General features: G+C 39.8%; 1 protein-coding gene across 1 annotated transcript in view; it reads right to left on the reverse strand.

Annotated features, from left to right (window-relative positions):
* The window catches only part of HK1 (hexokinase 1), a 112,518-nt gene that overhangs the window by 86,680 nt on the left and 11,185 nt on the right, over positions 1-14,653 (reverse strand). Inside the window, exons 2-3 of the mRNA XM_074296553.1 lie at positions 10,815-11,010; positions 5,084-5,173 (exon numbers count right to left, since the gene is read on the reverse strand). Coding sequence (XP_074152654.1) covers positions 5,084-5,113 — 30 coding nt within the window. The 5' untranslated portion in view covers positions 5,114-5,173; positions 10,815-11,010. The remainder of the gene's footprint in view (positions 1-5,083; positions 5,174-10,814; positions 11,011-14,653) is intronic.

A 14,653-nucleotide genomic window follows, 5' to 3' on the forward strand; every position in this document is an offset into this window, starting at 1 on the left:
ATTTATTAAAAAAAAAAAAAAAAATTAAGGTTTGCAAAGCACTTTCTGTCAAGTAGAAAGGTCAGGTATTATTGTACCCATTTTACAGAATAGGAAATAGCTAGGTAACTTGCTGGGAGTCACGTGGCTTATGAGCTGTCCAGCCTGGATTTGAACACAGATTCAAGATCCAGAGCTTTTCCCAAGATACGGACTACTTTACTCATCTCTATCAGAGAAGGACGTTGCAGACTACTCCGGTTCACACAGGACATGATGAGAAAGATGGAATCCAGAAACAAGGCAGCCACCACAGCTAACATGAACTGTAGGTGGCGCCACAGTGCACAGAGCTCCGGGCGGGAGTTAGGAAGGCACTGAGGAGTTCAATTTTGATCTCAGTTACTTCCCAGTTGTGTGACTCTGGGCAAGTCACTTAATCTCTACTTGCCTCAACTGTAAAATGGGGATAATGATGGTACCTACCTCACTGGGTTGTTGTGATGATCAAATAAGATAATTGTTGTAAAGTGCTTAGCAGAGTGTCTGGCAAACAGTAGGCACTAAATAAATGCTTATTCCTTTTCTTTAGAAGATGGCTCAGTTAAATAAATCATCCTTATCTCTTCTGATAGGATTATCTCAGGGATGAAACAATAGTAGTTAGAGACCCTGACTATGGAGCTAGGGAAAGGAGTTATTTGGAGAGAAACCATAATTCACATTTAAATAAGTCTTTAAGACTTCCTAACTCTGGACTTAACCATGATCTCTTGGTTCTCTAAATCTTGCTTCTACTGCTCATTATCCCTAAGAAAGAATGAACTAAGGTATAGACAGCAGAACAAATTCACCTTTTCCTGCAGAAATGTAGCAGATGTAAAAACAGTCGCCACACCAAGGCTGCCCAAAAAGCCTAGAAATCCCTCCACTCATAAAATGCTTGACATCCTCATCAAAGCGGAGAGACATGGCAGCCATGGACAATGTTGACTTAGCATGTAAACTCCCTTATAAGACATTCTAGAAGGAGGAAGGGGACTGCAGGTGGGAACATATAATATCATGTAGAACATATATAACATCAGATATTTTCCAGATGTTGGATAGTTTTGCTGAACTGACAGAAGTCACACACACACACACCTTTTTCCTTTTATTCTTTGTTATAAAAGATTGATCTTTGGAAGGGTGAAGAAGGAGAGGCTTACTGGAAATGTAGGCGATATAAAGATTAGAGAGAGATATCAAAGCAAATGTATTTTAAGAAACATTATGGAAGATAATGGTAGATCACAAACAATAACAGTGGTGAGTAAGAAAAAGGAAACTGAGTCTGGGTGATCCCTAAAAGTGAGTCCTAATAAAACTACATCATTCCCAGAGTGTTGATAAATAAAACAAGAAGAAATACAGCAAAGGATGAAAATGAAACAAATCTATTAGCATTTCTATAACAAACTATTTTCACTGGCAGAAGAATCACCAGTTCTAACCCCAAATGTCTCAGGTCCTGATAAGTTCTATGAACAAGTGGATATAATGCTATGGGAAACAACAAGACATGGACTAAGCCAGAAAAGGAAATCTGCGTCAAGAGGGTGCAATTTTGAAAGCAATGAGAAATTAATTTTCAAGATTTTTTTTTTTTTTTTTTTACCTGAGGAAATTGGCGAAAGTGATTTGCCCAAGATCACTCAGCTTGGAAGTGTTAAGTGTCTGAGGTCACATTTGAACTCAGGTAATTCTGACTTCAGGGCTGGTGCTCTATCCTAGCTGCCCCCATTTTCAAGATCTTTAAAAGAGGGAAATATATTAAATGATAAGTGGGGAAATCACAAACATTATTATGAGAGGAAAAAAGTGATCAATAGAGCACCAATAACTGCTGGCCATGTGTTCATTTTCTTATCTCCATCTTTCTTATTTTTATGAAAGAAACAAATCAATAAAATTGATGTTTGCCACTTTCGTGGAGGATCCTTGCACAGAATGCAAAGATTCCTTCTAGATGGAGAGGTTTTCCAGGTGACATTGTGCCAAGTGCATCAAACAGAAGACTAGCAGGGTCTTCTTTATGAAATCCCCAACTACTCAAAAGAGTTTGTACTGACAATCCACACAAGAAAAACCAAATGGACGAAGAATGCCTCTTGCATTCGAGCCTAGAACTTGCAATTATATTTGTGGCCTATTGAAACTGTCCATCTGTACATACAACTTGGTAAGATATTGTGAGTGGATAGTGAGCTGATCCCTGAATGGAATCAGATAAAAGCAGATTGAACAAATTGGGGAACACTTTCGGTGATTCCAAGAACCTCCCATGTGGCTTACATTTATATTTTCTCCATGATGTCCTATGTGGTTGTGAAATATGGAAGGAATGAATAAATGATTGAAAAAGCATGCACTTATATGCCAGGCACTGTGCTAAGCACTGGGAATAGAAATACAAACAAGCAAGATAATTCTTACCTTCAGAGAGCCTATATTCTATTAGAAGATAACACGAGGAGGGCCAGGAAGGAGTAAGAGAAATCAGAGGAAATTGTGGTTTCATAGCCTTTCCCAGAATGGCCATGTAAATCTGCTTATTGTTCTCTAAGGTTGACTTAGTTGTACAGCATGGAGTGAGTGGGCCAGGAATTGGACTGGAGAATTGCAGAAAGTTGCATGATATCTCAGTATTTTGTTCTTTCCCCAGATTCATGCTATGAGTATCTAATCTCCTCTGACAGAATGGAAATTCCTAAAGGGATGAGAGTATTTTGTTATTCTTGTACCCCCTCTAAAGTGTAATAAGTAGACACTTAGGAAATGTATTGTTGACTAATTAGGGGTTTTTTTGTTTGTTTCTTTGTTTTCTGAGGCTGGGATTAAGTGACTTGCCCAGGGTCACACAGCTAGGAAGTGTTAAGTGTCTGAGACCAGATTTGAACTCCAGTCCTCCTGAATTCAAGGCTGGTGCTCTATCCACTGCGCCACCTAGCTGCCCCCAGACTAATTAGTTAATTGACTTAGAATTGCAGAAAGTGGCATGATATATATGTGTGTGTATATATACATATATCTGTGTCCCAGCTCATCATTTACAATGCCAGGCCTGAAGTCAGGAAATTCCCAGTTCAAATCCAGCCTCAGATACTAGCAGGAGGACCTTGGACAAGTCACTTCACCCTGTTTCCCTCAGTTTCCTCATCTGGCTGGAGAAAGAAATGGCAAAGCATTCCAGTATCTCTGCCAAGAAAACCCCAATAGGATCACAAAGAGTAGGACATGACTAAAGATCTGAACAACAAACCACATTTTTAATTTTTTATTTTTTTTTAACAAACCACTTTCAAATAAGGTGTGGTGAGGCTCTCTCCCTGTCAAAAAGGCATTTGTAGAAGTTCCTGAGATCCCTGCCAAAGCTAAGTATGAAGAGGACCTAGTGTAATTTACTTTCCCTCTCAGGGGCTCAGTTCCTTTATCTATAAAGTGAGGGGAATTATACTAAGTCAATGCACTAATGAATCAACAATGCATTTTTAAAGTATTAGGATAACCAAACACTCTCACCCCTATAGGAATTTACATTCCATCAGAAGAGATTAGATATTCCTAACAATATTGGGGAAGGAACAAAATACTGTCAAAGTACATGCTTGGTAAACATGGAAACAATAAGAGCCCCTTGGGATATCTGAGCAAATCTTGAAGGAAACATTTTAAAGAGGCTAGGAATGGAAGGAAATCTCTTCTAGGCAAGGGGCAGTCAGGCCCAGTCATGGAGAAGGAAGATAAAGGGCTGTATAGAAGCAGCCATTTGGACTGGAGCATAGAGTACAGCAAGGAGCATAATGGGTAATTAGGATGGAAGAGTAAATTAGAGGCAAGACATGAAGGATTGTGAAGAAGGCCTGAGATTCCTTCTAGTTCCAGATCTATAACTCTGGGCTTCTTTGTATTTATCGATCATTTATCAAGCAAGGAACTCTGGATATGGGCCTTTATCTCAGTACCTTAACTTAATCCACTGCCCTTTATTTTCCCCATCTGGAAAAAGGGGGCAGAAGCACAGACTTCTTCTTTAGACAAAGCTGCTCTAAAAGAATAAATAGATTTGTGTTTTCTTTGGGTCAAGAGCCCATTTCAGCCTCTAGGAGAAGAAATTAAACGGGGCACGTAATACCGTTTCACTTATTAATTGCCACCCAAGGAGGGGAGAGGGAGTCACAGGGCCGATTTCTTGGCTTTAGTTTCTAATGAGCAGAGAACCACAGCCCCCAGCCTCCGTAGCAAGCTTTGGTGGGGAGTTAGCAAATACATAGGGCTGGAAATAACTTTGATCAGGAGGTCCAGGCAGGATTTCTTAGACCTGGAGCTTTTAGAGCTCATTCTTAGCCCTTCTCATTTCACAGATGAGGAGGCAAAGGAGATATATAGAATGACAAAAGGAAACCAAGGTTAACAAAAATGAAAATGGATCTTTTTTTCCTATTCAAGTTTACAGACTCCTTGACCTCTGTCCAGGTTAAAACCCCAGAAATGCTTAATCTTTGCCTATGATCTGCCTGTGATCAACTGATTGATTGATTGGAGGCAAAGAACTTTGGTCCAAAGTCCGAATTTACTATCACAGTAACTGTGTTACCTCTGGCAAGCAGATTTACCTCTGTCCTCTGTAAAATGACAGGTGGTGCAGTGGATAGAGCATAGGACTGGGCAGTCAGGAAGACCAGACATTCCTTCCCTGGCTGTGTGAGTTCTAAGCAAGTCACCTCATTTCTTTGAGCCTCAGTTTCCTGATCTGTAAAATGGATGCAAAAATACTGACTAGCCAAATGGAGCCACAACAACATAAAAAGCTCACCATGGTCAAACTAGGAGAGTCCAGGAAAGTCACGGACCCCTCTGGCAGTCATTCTGGTTAAGCCTATGGACCCTTTCTCAGGTTAATGATTTAAATGCAGAGGATTAGAATGAAAACAAAGTGAGTGGACATTGTGATGTCATTTTTTTCCCATCCAAGTTCACAGACTCCTTTAAATCTGCTCATGGACCCCAATTTAAGAATCCCTGATCTGGAAGTTAAAAAGGAATCCATAGGACAACTTACACATCCCAAACGATGGCAGCTCTGTCCCATTGTAGTTCATGGAAGGGTTGGCGAACTGGACCTTCCGCTCCTTTCTCCTCAGTCAGCCAGCTGGTGAGGGTCAGATTGAGGAGGAAAGAAGAGAAGATAGACAGACTCAGGTTCTAACCTGCTTCCTACCTGCATGTCTCAGTTGGTCCAAACCTCACCCTTGGGTCCTTCCCACTACAAGAGGCTCTGATGCTAAGGGGTTCCCTGGCAGTTGACTGAGGATGGCCAATCCACCATAGGCTGGTGTCTGCCAACAGACCACCATCCTTCCTTGTGGGAATTTCTATTTCTAGACCATGGTCAAGAACTGCTCTCAAGGACATATTGTCCTTTTCACCAACTAAAGGCTTCAAAGAGTCTTAAAGATAAAGCTAGAAGGGACCTCAGTAACTATCTCACCCAACCTTCTCATTTTACAGATGGGGAAACTGAGATCCAAGTCAGTTAAGTGACTTGTTCAAGATCTTCCTGACTCCAAATCCAATGTCCCATCTACTACACCATATTATTCTTGGCCTAGTCTAGTGGGAAAGGCACTGATTCTCCAGTCAAATAATCTACGTTAAAATCCTGTCTCTATTCCTTACTAGCTACAAGCCCCTGAAGTCAAGATAATTGATCTTCTCCAGCCTCAGTTTCCTCATCTGTAAAATGAGACAGTGGGACTAGATGGTCTCTGAGGTTCCCTCCAGTCCTAAACCTCTGAGCCCATTCTTCCTAATAAAAAGGATAATTTCATGGAAAGTATCCAACAGGGTAATTATCATTTGTTTTGATTTGGCATAAATTTGGTAACTTTTTAAAATGTCCGATTGCCTCTAAATGTTATTTAATTTTTATTAGTAATAAGGATGAGTTGTATTTCCAGAAAAAAATTTCCAACCAATAGATAATAGGAGATTGTGAAAGAGAAAAAGGGCAGAAGCATCCTGCCCATTGGAGGAAAGATACTGGGAATTTACCATTTGACACAGAAAGTCCGCAGCGTTATCATGAATTGGTCATGTATGGAAATGAAACAGGGGAAGAAATATATTTCTCTGACAAGGGCTCCACATTCCATTTGCACAGTGAATTTTTTGGCAAAAGATGGTGAACGAATGGAAGGAGGTTTTTGCTGGGTTTTGTGACCATGGGGTTGATGTAACTGATGACATTTATATAATACTTTATATAAGTATTATATAATTATATATTATATAATAATAATTTATATAAGTTCGCAAACAGCTTTAATCCTATTTTGTCACTGAGCCCTGAAGCCCTCCAAAGTTAGCTACTGCAGGGACCATCACTCCCATTTCACAGATGACAAAATTGAAGTTCAGAGAATATCAATGACTTGTCCAAGTTCATACAGTAGGGGAGATAGAATCAAACCCACATCTTCTAATTTTCAAGTCTAGAACTCTCAAGTCACTATCCCATTATCCCATACTGCCTCTCAAAAAGTCACACCAAGTATATTAACCATCCCACCAGGAGCCTTTTGGAAACTTCCCACCTAAGGCAGGTAATCCTGGCAAATGGATTGAAAACTGACATTGAATGATAACAGGATTGATTTGAGGATAATAAACATCCCGATGTTCTTTTGTACTTGTACTCTTGGGAAATGACTTCAACATATGACTTGCTCAGGGATGCAGGACTGTATGCTCCTGTCTCCAGTACCTTTCCATCTGCTGTCTTCCCTACTAGAATGTAACTCATGGAGACCAGGAATTGTCTTTTTTTTTTTTTTTTACTTCAATTTATATTCTCAATGCTTATTTGCACTTGTCATATGCTAAGCCTTCAACAATCTATTAAATCTATCATCTATCTAATATCAATTTTATCTCCCCACCTATTATATCACATGTCAATCTAGCTCATTTATTATATGTCATATTGTATATCTATTTATCATATTTATCTTCCATTTTATCAAGCATATATCAACCTATCTAATTGTCTATTACCCATTATATCTAAAATATCAATTGATCTCAAGTATCTATATCTATTATATCTATCACATATCAATCCTCTACCTATGGTTATTATATCTATCATCAATTTACTTATATCTCATATCTATCATCTAGTTATTATATTAACATCTATCTCTATTGTATCTATCATCTATCCAAATCTATTTTATGTATCATATATCATCTATCTCTATCATTCATCTATATCTGTTATATCTATCATCTCTGTCATCTATTATACTTATCAAATATCAATCACCTACCAATGTCTATTATAGCTATCATCTATTTGTCTGTCAGGTCAAGTCTTGGACCCAGGTCTTCCTGGCTCTCTAGTCATTATCCTCTGCTGACCCTGAACAAATATAAAATGTGGGTTGATCAATCAATAAAGAAACTCCTGGACAGTCTTTTGACAGGTTTTGCTTTTTGGAAAGGCAATCTGGTGGAGTGATTATTGTTGGATCTTGAGTCAGGAAAAACTAAATTTAAATTTCACATCAGACACTAACACAATGTGTGACCCTGGGAAATGGATTTGTGCCTTTAAATCTCAGTTTCTTTTTCTGCCAAAAAAAAAAAAAAAAAAAAAGAACAATAATTGTATCTAACCTCCCAGGGTTCCCTAGAAGTTCAAAAGGGATAATGAGTGTCAAGTGTTTTGCAAACTTAAAGGACCAAAGAAATGTTAATTATTCTCGTGCTCCACCCCCCCATACCTCCCACTAGGCCAGGAAGAACTCAGTAGATACTTAATTCTTGTTTAAATTATTTGCTGAAGGGAATAATAAACAAGGGAAAGTATGCATATTCCTTGCAAAGGTTAAGTTAATTTGTCCCAGTGTGGAAGTCAATGGGCTAACCTTAATGATTCCTTTTCTAGAATGAGTGGATTTACATATTATTTATTCAACATTTATTAATTACCTGCAGTGTGCAGAATACTGAGCTTGATAAGATTTGAATTAGATGTTAGCACTGCTGTCCTGCAGGCTACAGTCTAGTAGTCTCCAAGCCCAACCCCCAAACTATTGTCCTAGAGGATCAATCTGGCAACATCTCCCTAATCACCCCCCATCCCCATTCCTTCTCTGGAGGCATTAACCCAACCCCAGAGCAGGCCCTCCTCACCTCAACCCTTAATTATTGTAATAGCTCTCTTCTCTCTCCACTCCAATGCATTCTTGATTTAGCCACCATTGTGATTTCCCTAAAGCTCCTAAAAAAAATAAAAGCTCCACTTTTTCCTAAAGTGACTATGTCATCCCCAATCAAGTGAACTCCAGTGGCTCCCTATCACCTCCAGGACCAAATACAAAATGCTCTGTTGGCATTCAGCTCTCCTTCACTCTTTCACTTCACATTCAACTTCCTCACACCTTGCTCAACACGAACCCTTCAATCCAGTGACCCTCACCTCCTGGCTGTTCCATCTCTCAGCTCTCGGCATTTTCTATGATCATCGCCCAGGCCTGGAAAGCTCTCTCCTGCTCCATTACTGACCTCTCTGCTTCCTTTAAGTTCTGACTAAAATCTCACCTCCCAGAGGAAGCTTTCCCCATCACCTCTTAATTTCAGTGTCTTCCCCCTCAATCATTTCCTATTTATTCCACACAGAGTGTGCCTCCCACATTCTATGTGTTTCCATATCCTTTAGATTGTATTCTCTGGGAGGACAGCCTATCTTTTGCCCTTTTTTGCATCCTCAGTCTTTCACAGAGTAATAAATATTTATTGACTGACTAATAAATATAAACAATAATGAAAACAGTAACAATAGCTAGCATTTAAGCTTATAGCAGAGAAGAAAACTGAGGATCTATTTTCCAACAATGTGGTCTTGGTCATCTTCCTAACTCTTGTAGAGTAGAAAAAACAGCTGTCCTCCTATCCACAAGTACAATCAATCGATCTAACCAATCCATTAATAAGCATCCGTTAGTAACTATTTTGTATCACTTGCTAGGGACAAAGACAAAAGTAACAACACCCTCAAAATGCTCACTTTTTATCAGAGGAGACCAGAAGAGAGAAGATATATAAAAAATAAATCCCCAATTATTTGGGGCGGGAGGGGTTCAGGAAAAGGTTTCTTCTGAAGGTGGCCTTTTCACTGAGTCTCAAAGAAAAGAAGAGCTTCTAAGAGGCAGGGACCAGGAGGGAGTGTGCGCCTGGCAAGAAGCACGGCCAATACAATGGCTCAGAGATGGGAAGAACAAAGGGATCAGTTTGAGAAAGGACAGTAAAGTATAATGTTGGAAAGGTCTGATGGGGGCAGGAGGGACAGGGTTTCAGAAGCCAGAGGGGTTGGTAGTTTAGCCTGATGGGAATAGGGAGCTGACATTCGAACATATATGTTAGCAAACCCCAGCCATCATCTACTCTTGTGTTCTCCCGAACATACCATGATCCCTGAAATGTGACACTCAACAGCTAACAGGTGCCCCCTGGAGGCTTCTCTTCTTCAGAGAATCACTCTCAGTGCCTTCCCCTGATCCTCAAGGACCTTCACATCCTGCTTGTTCTCCTCCAGACACTCCCCAGCTGCTCCCTGTCTTTCCCAAACTGTGTTGTCCAGGACTGAACACAACTCTGCATGAGGAGACTTTTACCATCTTGTTCCTAGAAGCTCTGTCATTTTGGTGTAGCCCAGACTTCGTTAGTTTTTTTGGTTGTTAAATAATGCTGCTTGTGGTCTGCTAAAAACCCCAGATTTTTTTTCAGAATAATTATTGTCTAACCTTGACTCCCCTTGACTCCCAATCTTGAGCTTGGGAAACGAATTTTTTGGAGCTTGTGTACAAGATTTTTCTCTACTGAATTCTTACTCAGACCAGTTCTAGACTGAATCCACATATTCACAGAGAATCTTTGTATTCAAAGGGATCTCAGGGTCCAGCTAATCCACCCTGTACCTGAGATTTGTCTCCTACAACACACACAGGTATCCAGCTTTGCCTGAAGATTTATTATTATTATTTTTGTTTTTGTTTTTTTGCTGAGGCATTGGGGTTAAGTGACTTGCCCAGGGTCACACATTAGGAATTGTTAAGTGTCAGATCAAATTTGAACTCAGGTCCTCCGGACTCCAGGGCTGGTGATCTATCATAGCGCCACCTAGCTGTTCCCTACCTGAAGATTTTTAACAGTGAATCGATCACTGAGACAATTCATTCCACTTCTACTTAGCACCAAAGGCTAGGAAGTTTCTCCTTAAATTAAGCTAAAAACTTCCTTTTTGCAAAGTTATGCCAGAATTTCTAGGGCTGCCCTCTCAGGCCAAGTGGAAGACTTTAATCTTCCACATGAGTATCAAGCTCCATCCTTATCCCAAATCCTCTCTTCTCTGGGCTAAACATCTCCAGGAGCTCTTAAAAAGGATCTTCCTATCAGCCAAGCAAGAATCATTCATGAAGCACCTACTAAGTGTTAGGCACATGGCAAAATCTCCAGACCCTTCCCCATCAGGGTATTTATTATTTGTCCTGGGTCACTCAATGTTGAATACCCAAGAGTCAGTGCATCCTGTAGGAAACACCCCCACCCCCACCTAGGAAGTCAAGGCTCTGGACAAAAGCCCTGATTGTACTCTCCCAGTTAGGCCCCTCCCACTTTATAGAGGAAACTGTGACCTGCCACCCCGAGGATGACCAGTAAGGAGTGGGTAAGACTGTAATCTGAAGAGGTGCAGCTTCCTTTCAGAGCCCCCCTTGCTTCTCACATACCCGTTTCCAGTTGCCTTTTGTTATAAGCTGTTTGTTTGAGTTTTCATTTTTCCACAAGGACAGCACATGCCCTCTCCTGTAGTCCCATCAAGTTTTCTTGGTGGGAGCAGGAACCCTGGATCTATTTGCCCTTTTCCTTGTCCGTCTGCTGCCACAAAGCTCCAAGCAAGAGTCCTTCAGTTAGTTGGTGGGTGCTCTGATAACAGAAGGACAAAGATGTGTTTGTCAGAAAAGCAAGGCTCTCAGAAGGGCCTGGATTGGCTTGCCTAAGCTAGTCTGGGTAAAAAAAAAAAAAAAAAAAAAAAAGGAACTGGCTGGGGTTATTGTGGACTAGAAAGGAAATCATGGGATCTGCTATGTGACCTTAGGGAAGTAATTTCCATTTTCCCCACCTCCTTTTCTGTGTAAAAAGAAGAACAGAGCCATAATTGGGAATTTGTCCCTGGGGTCGAGCAAAATAGCTGGAATATGGATGTCCTGGGGCTGAGCCCCAGTTGCTCTGTCTTGTTATAGCTCTGATGCAGGTTGGATTAGATCATTCGATATTTATAAGTCAGTTTCAGAGGGGTGAGTCTCTGAAATGGATGGGAAATAATAATTTTTTATGTTTTAAACATTATTACTTCCTAGTATTTTATTCTAATTCTCTGTAAGGATGGTTTCAACATTCATCTTTGTAAGAATTTGAGCTCCAAATGTTTCTCTTTCTCTTCCTCCCTTCCCTCCACCCTTCCCCAAGATAGCAAGCAATCTGATGTAGATTAAACATGTGCAATCGTGTTAAACATATTTTCACATTAGTCATGTTGTGAAAGAAGACTCAGAACAAAAGGGAAAAACCACGAGAAAAAAAAAAACAAAACAAATGAAAATCGTCTCCTTGGATCTTCATTCAACTCCATAGTTCTTTCTCTGAATGTGGATTACATTTTCTATCACAAGTCCTTGGAACTGCCTTGGATCACCCACATTGCTGAGAAGAGCTAAGTCTATCACTCTTGATCACTGCACGGTATTGCTGCTACTCCCTACAATGTATTCCTGGCTCTGCTCACTTTACTCAGCATCAATTCATATAAGTCTTTTTAGGCTTTTCTGAAATTTTCCTGCTCATCATTTCTCCAAGCACAGCAGTATTCCATTATCTTCATATCCCATAATTTTTTTCAACAATTCTCCAATTGACAGACATCCCCTCAATTTCCAGTTCTTTGTCAACACAAAGAGTTGCTACAAATATTTTTGCACACATAGACCCTTTTCCCTTTTTTATGATCTCTTTAGGATATAAGCCCAGTAGAAACATTGCTAGATCAAAGGGTATGCAGAGTTTTAGAGTCCTTTGGGCATCATTCCAAATTGCTCTCCAGAATGGTTGGATCAGTTCACAACTCAACCAACAAAAATGCATTAGGAACAATTTGCTTTAGTTCCAATTTTTCCACATCTTCTCCAACATTTTTTCTTTTTTCTTTTTATCCTATTGGTCAATCTGATAGGTATGAGTTGGTACCTGAGTTTTTTTCTTTTTTTTTAAATTAATTTTATAATTATAATTTTTTTGACAGTATATATGCATGGGTAATTTTTTTTTACATCATTATCCCTTGTATTCACTTTTCCAAATTTTCCTCTCCCTCCCCTAGATGACAGACAATCCTATACATATTAAATGTGTTACAAAATATGGGATTTGTTTTAATTTGAATTTCTTTAACCAATAGTAATTTAGAATTTTTATATGAATATGGACACCTTTAATTTCGTCTTAAAATATTTTTATTATAGCTTTTTATTGACAGCACATATGCTTGGGCAATTTTTCAACATTGTCCCTTGCACTCACTTCTGTTCCAACTTTTCCCTTCCCTCCTTCCACCCCCTCCCCTAGATGGCAGGCAGTCTCATACATGTTAAACATGTTAAAGTATAACTTAGATACAATCTGTACAATTCTCTTGTTGCACAAGAACAATCGGATTCAGAAGGTAAAAATAACCTGGGAAGAAAAATAAAAATGCAAGTAGTCCACATTTATTTCCCAGTGTCCCTTCTCTGGGTGTAACTGATTCTGGGCAGCTTTAATTTCATCTGAAAACTGTCTGTTCATATCTCTTGGTCATTTATCAATTGGGAAATGATTTATATTCTTATAAATTTGACTGAGGTTTCTATATATTTGAGAAAAGAGGCCTTTATCAGAAACACTGGTTTAAAATTATTGATGGGAAAAATTATATGTACTTTTCACTCACTTCAAACATTTCCTTCAATTATTTTAAAATTTTATTCTGAGAAAAAACATCCACAGGCTTCACCTGGACATTAAAAACAATTAAGAGCCCCTGCCCTGGAGGACTTCTGGGATTCCTTATAACCCTAAATCTGCAGAAAGGAGTAGCTCCTCAAAGTCAATAAAGTTTCTCATTTGATCCACACAACAGTCCACACACCAGGCAAGGCAGGAATTCATGGAATCCTCAGATGCCAGACTTTCTCATAGCTGGTGGTGTTTTCAGAAATACTTTCGGTTAATCCATTGGGGAGAAGGATGAAGGTGATTCAATGTTGTTGGTTTTAAGACATTTTTCAGTCATATCTGACTCATCATGATCCCATTTGGAGTTTTCTTAGCATTTTTTTTTTCATTTCCTAGCTCTTTTAAGATTACAGAAGGGGAAACTGAGGCAATCAAGGTTAAGTGACTTAGCCATGAGGCCATGAGGTCGGATTTGAACTCACAAAGATGAATTTTCCTATCTCCAAGTCCAGGAAGGGATTCCACAAGGTGGTGGTGAGGAACCAAGCCTTTCAAGACTTGGAAACAGGAGGCTCAGAGAAGACAAGATAATTCAGTTTGCTAAGTGACATAGGACCTGAATTCAAATCCTGGCCCTAACATTCCTGATATGACCTCTAGTTATTTATTTAGGTCTCAGTTTCTTATCCATAAAATGAGGCAATAGGACGAGATGCCTCTAAGGTCTTCTCTTGCTCTAAATCAGTCAGTCTGAGAAGTGCTAATTCTCCATTTAGTGGAGTGAGACCCCCTTACAGTGACTTTGGTTCCAGATGCATTTTCTGGAATCAGAGAATGCTGGAAGTGGAAGGGATCTCAAAACCCAACTAATCCAACCTCAACCGGAAATCTTATCACCAACACTCCAAAGATATCATGAATGAATGAATGAATTAAGCATTTATTAAACACTCACTATATACCCAGCACAATGCTAAGTGTCAGGGTTACAAATACAGAGCTGAAGAGATCACATAGCCATGCTCAGTTCGTCCTTTCTCAGATCCTGCAGCCTTTACTATTTGACTTTGGAAGGGATTATCTGAGGCAAGGTCAGGTAGGGTGAGCCCTCCAGCAATGAACTCATTAATTGCCCAAGATCATACTTAGCATTAGAGCTCGTGGACATCTTGAAGATCTAATCTTTCACTTCAAAGATGAGGAAATAGAGGATCAGGACACTGCCCAAGGGAACAAACATTATCCTGCTTCTCCACATTCTAGGGTCCTTGGCATGGCCAAGAACCACACAAGATTAAAAATGGTGATTGACTCCCTGGAGAGAGCTTAGACAGAACTCAGAGCCCCTGACTGGTGGAGAAAGTGTCCCTGCTTCTCTGGACCAGACTAATCCCAAATAACTGTGGATTTCAGGGTCCGAGATACTGGGTTCGAATTCGGTTTCTGCCACTTATTACTTGTGTGACCTTGGTCAATTCATGTGACTCTTCCTGGCCTCAATGTCCCTAGTTGTAAAATGAGGGGTTTCATGCTTCCCTCCAGTGAGAACTTTGAGTATTCATTAACAGTTACTTTTCTG

Source organism: Sminthopsis crassicaudata, chromosome 2 (genome assembly GCF_048593235.1).
Source record: "Sminthopsis crassicaudata isolate SCR6 chromosome 2, ASM4859323v1, whole genome shotgun sequence".
NCBI lineage: Eukaryota > Metazoa > Chordata > Mammalia > Dasyuromorphia > Dasyuridae > Sminthopsis > Sminthopsis crassicaudata.